The sequence below is a fragment of the Buceros rhinoceros genome, unplaced genomic scaffold (assembly GCF_000710305.1).
Source record: "Buceros rhinoceros silvestris isolate BGI_N320 unplaced genomic scaffold, ASM71030v1 scaffold39396, whole genome shotgun sequence".
In the NCBI taxonomy this organism is placed as follows: Eukaryota; Metazoa; Chordata; class Aves; order Bucerotiformes; family Bucerotidae; genus Buceros; species Buceros rhinoceros.
This window is the reverse complement of record NW_010416432.1, coordinates 378-2,838: the sequence shown is the minus strand read 5'-3', so window position 1 is coordinate 2,838 and position 2,461 is coordinate 378. Positions and strand designations below refer to the sequence as shown.

The window sequence follows — 2,461 nt, the reverse complement described above, 5'->3', positions numbered from 1 at the left end:
GTGTTAATGAGTTTCCCTGGAAAAAATAAATTCAGCTTTCACTGCTTTTATTTCCATACAGCCAAAATTCTCATGTTACTCTATCCACTTGAGAAAATCCACCTAGCATTGTGCAAACAGACGCCCACACCCACTTCACTGGGGTCTGCGCACTGAAAATTTGACTAAACCAGAAGTTCAAAGTAATAGCCAGTCCACACTTTAACTGTACAAAGAGACTAAGCATTAACGCAGCTTGCAAAGCATTTCCCAGGGAGTAGCTGGTACCTCTGAGTATTCCTTTAAGATACAGATGCTGTCAAAAACAAAGGACATGGATATTACGGGCCCCATGAGGGATTGTTTAGATCTGTAACTATGTCCCAGGCTGATGACTGAATCTTAGTTCTCTACATGTTAGTACTGAACAAGCATACAACTTAAGAGTCCTTACAAACTAAGTGGGACTGCTCCTGGCTGAGCAGCTGGCTATTTCAGAGCTGTTAAGGCTGTCTGATTTACACCGTTCTCACCTGTGTATGCTCCATAAAGAAATCAGTATCACTCTTGTCAGGGGATTGCCCAGGGGCTCCACTTAGTCCATCTATAAGCAGCTGAAGAGAGCACGGGGGAAAAAAGATATCTTACAAGACTCAGCATCCAGTGCTACACATCTAACAGTAAAGAGCTGCTCAGACTTACATCTGTGCCATACTTGGCCATGGCAGCACTTGCCAGCTGCCGGATCTTCTCCCTGTACATCTGGGCAGCTCGACTATTATACTTAGCATTGGCATCTGTGGTAGTGCAGCCATGCTGGCGGAAAAAAGCAGTCTGAAAAGAGAAGAATACAGTGTCCTGACTGCTAGATCACAAGCAAGCAAGCATTAGACATAAACTCAACAGAGAAAAGAAGCTTCCCAGAGGCAGAGGATCTAATACTGAGCACACAGAATGAACCAACCGTTCATTGATCAGCTTTCTCCATGAAGTCTAGAGGCCAAGAGGCCCTAGAAGGCTAAAAAAAACCATCCGTTCTCCACAGGAGGATGCTTCTGAGTCACAATGCTGAGCAGGAGCTTTCAAACTGATCAGTGTTACTAACTTCTTTCCTTTAAGGGGACTATGTGTCTCATTTTAATGAGATGTAAGGAAATAACAAATCCACACATCAGAAAGCAGTGAGTTCAAAGGTCTAGCTTCCAGGCACACCTGACAAACACCTCTCCTCATTATATACTTCAAAAAAAGATGGAGAGGTCAGTACCCAGAAAACCACAGAGAAAAGAGACAAGAAACAGAGGATGTGGATTAGCAAGAGGGAGAGCAAGCAAAATGCCTCCAGAGGCTCCTCACCGCATTGGCATTGCTGCCCACTTGCATACATCTCAGCTGGAGCCAGTTCCAGTTAGAATCCAACTCCGTGGACCTGTGTGAGAACAAATTATTTCTATTAATAATGTGCAGGCATGCAAAATGCAAAAGCAAGTTCTGAACTAGAACGGTCAGATATCCCACTATTATCCCAGACTATAGAAGGTAAAGGAGGAAAGAACATCTTGGTAATTTCTTTACTCACAAAAGAAAATAATTTGAACTTTTAAAGTGAGGAAAAAGGAACATGCCAGCTTCAGCTTCATACCAAATAACAATGTCCAAACTTAGAGGATCTCTCACCTGTGTTGCTTAAGAGGGTGGAGCTTGAGCTAGGAAAGCACAGCCAACAACTTTCATTCTACATGTGATTCTACATGAGAGACTCATATTCACCCCATCCCGCAGGTTAGGCCAGAACACATGACAAAGTAAGAAACCAACCAAGTAAAGCTAGGTGACGGGATATGTCTCACAGCAGTTCTCAACTTATCTCTGAATAAGATCACAGTTCTGTTACTTAAAATGCAAACTTTTACAAGTACTGAAAATCCAACTCCATCCTCCTCACTAGGCTGATACAGAAAAGATTAAATAATATTCCTCTTTTTGCCTTGCTCAGCATTACAAGAAAGACTTTCATATTGCTGCTTTACTAGCAAGGTTCACAAACCACACTCTTCTCTCAACTTCTGCTACTGCAAGTCCAGACAGCGTTTCTACAAGGTTCGCAGAAGTAACATCTCTTGACCTTCCACTGAGGTGCTTCAGAAACTCCATCTCAGAAAGTCTGAGTGACCTAAAATACCGAGCAAGCAAACCACGTAAAACCCGAGACGACAGCTCCGAGGTAACGCACGCTAGTCTCTAAGTCTCGCACACTAGCGAGGCACAGCTGCTCCAGGCCCAGACAGCGTTTCTACAAGGTTCGCAGAAGTAACATCTCTTGACCTTCCACTGAGGTGCTTCAGAAACTCCATCTCAGAAAGTCTGAGTGACCTAAAATACCGAGCAAGCAAACCACGTAAAACCCGAGACGACAGCTCCGAGGTAACGCACGCTAGTCTCTAAGTCTCGCACACTAGCGAGGCACAGCTGCTCCAGGCCT

At 44.0% G+C, this 2,461-nt stretch overlaps 1 protein-coding gene across 1 annotated transcript in view; it reads right to left on the bottom strand.

Annotated features, from left to right (window-relative positions):
- The window catches only part of LOC104494901 (ADP-ribosylation factor GTPase-activating protein 2-like), a gene marked incomplete at both ends in the record, with an annotated part of 3,890 nt that overhangs the window by 1,120 nt on the left and 309 nt on the right, over positions 1-2,461 (bottom strand). Inside the window, 3 exons of the mRNA XM_010137799.1 lie at positions 513-593; positions 682-813; positions 1,336-1,408. Of these exons, the coding sequence (XP_010136101.1) occupies positions 513-593; positions 682-813; positions 1,336-1,408 (286 nt within the window). The remainder of the gene's footprint in view (positions 1-512; positions 594-681; positions 814-1,335; positions 1,409-2,461) is intronic.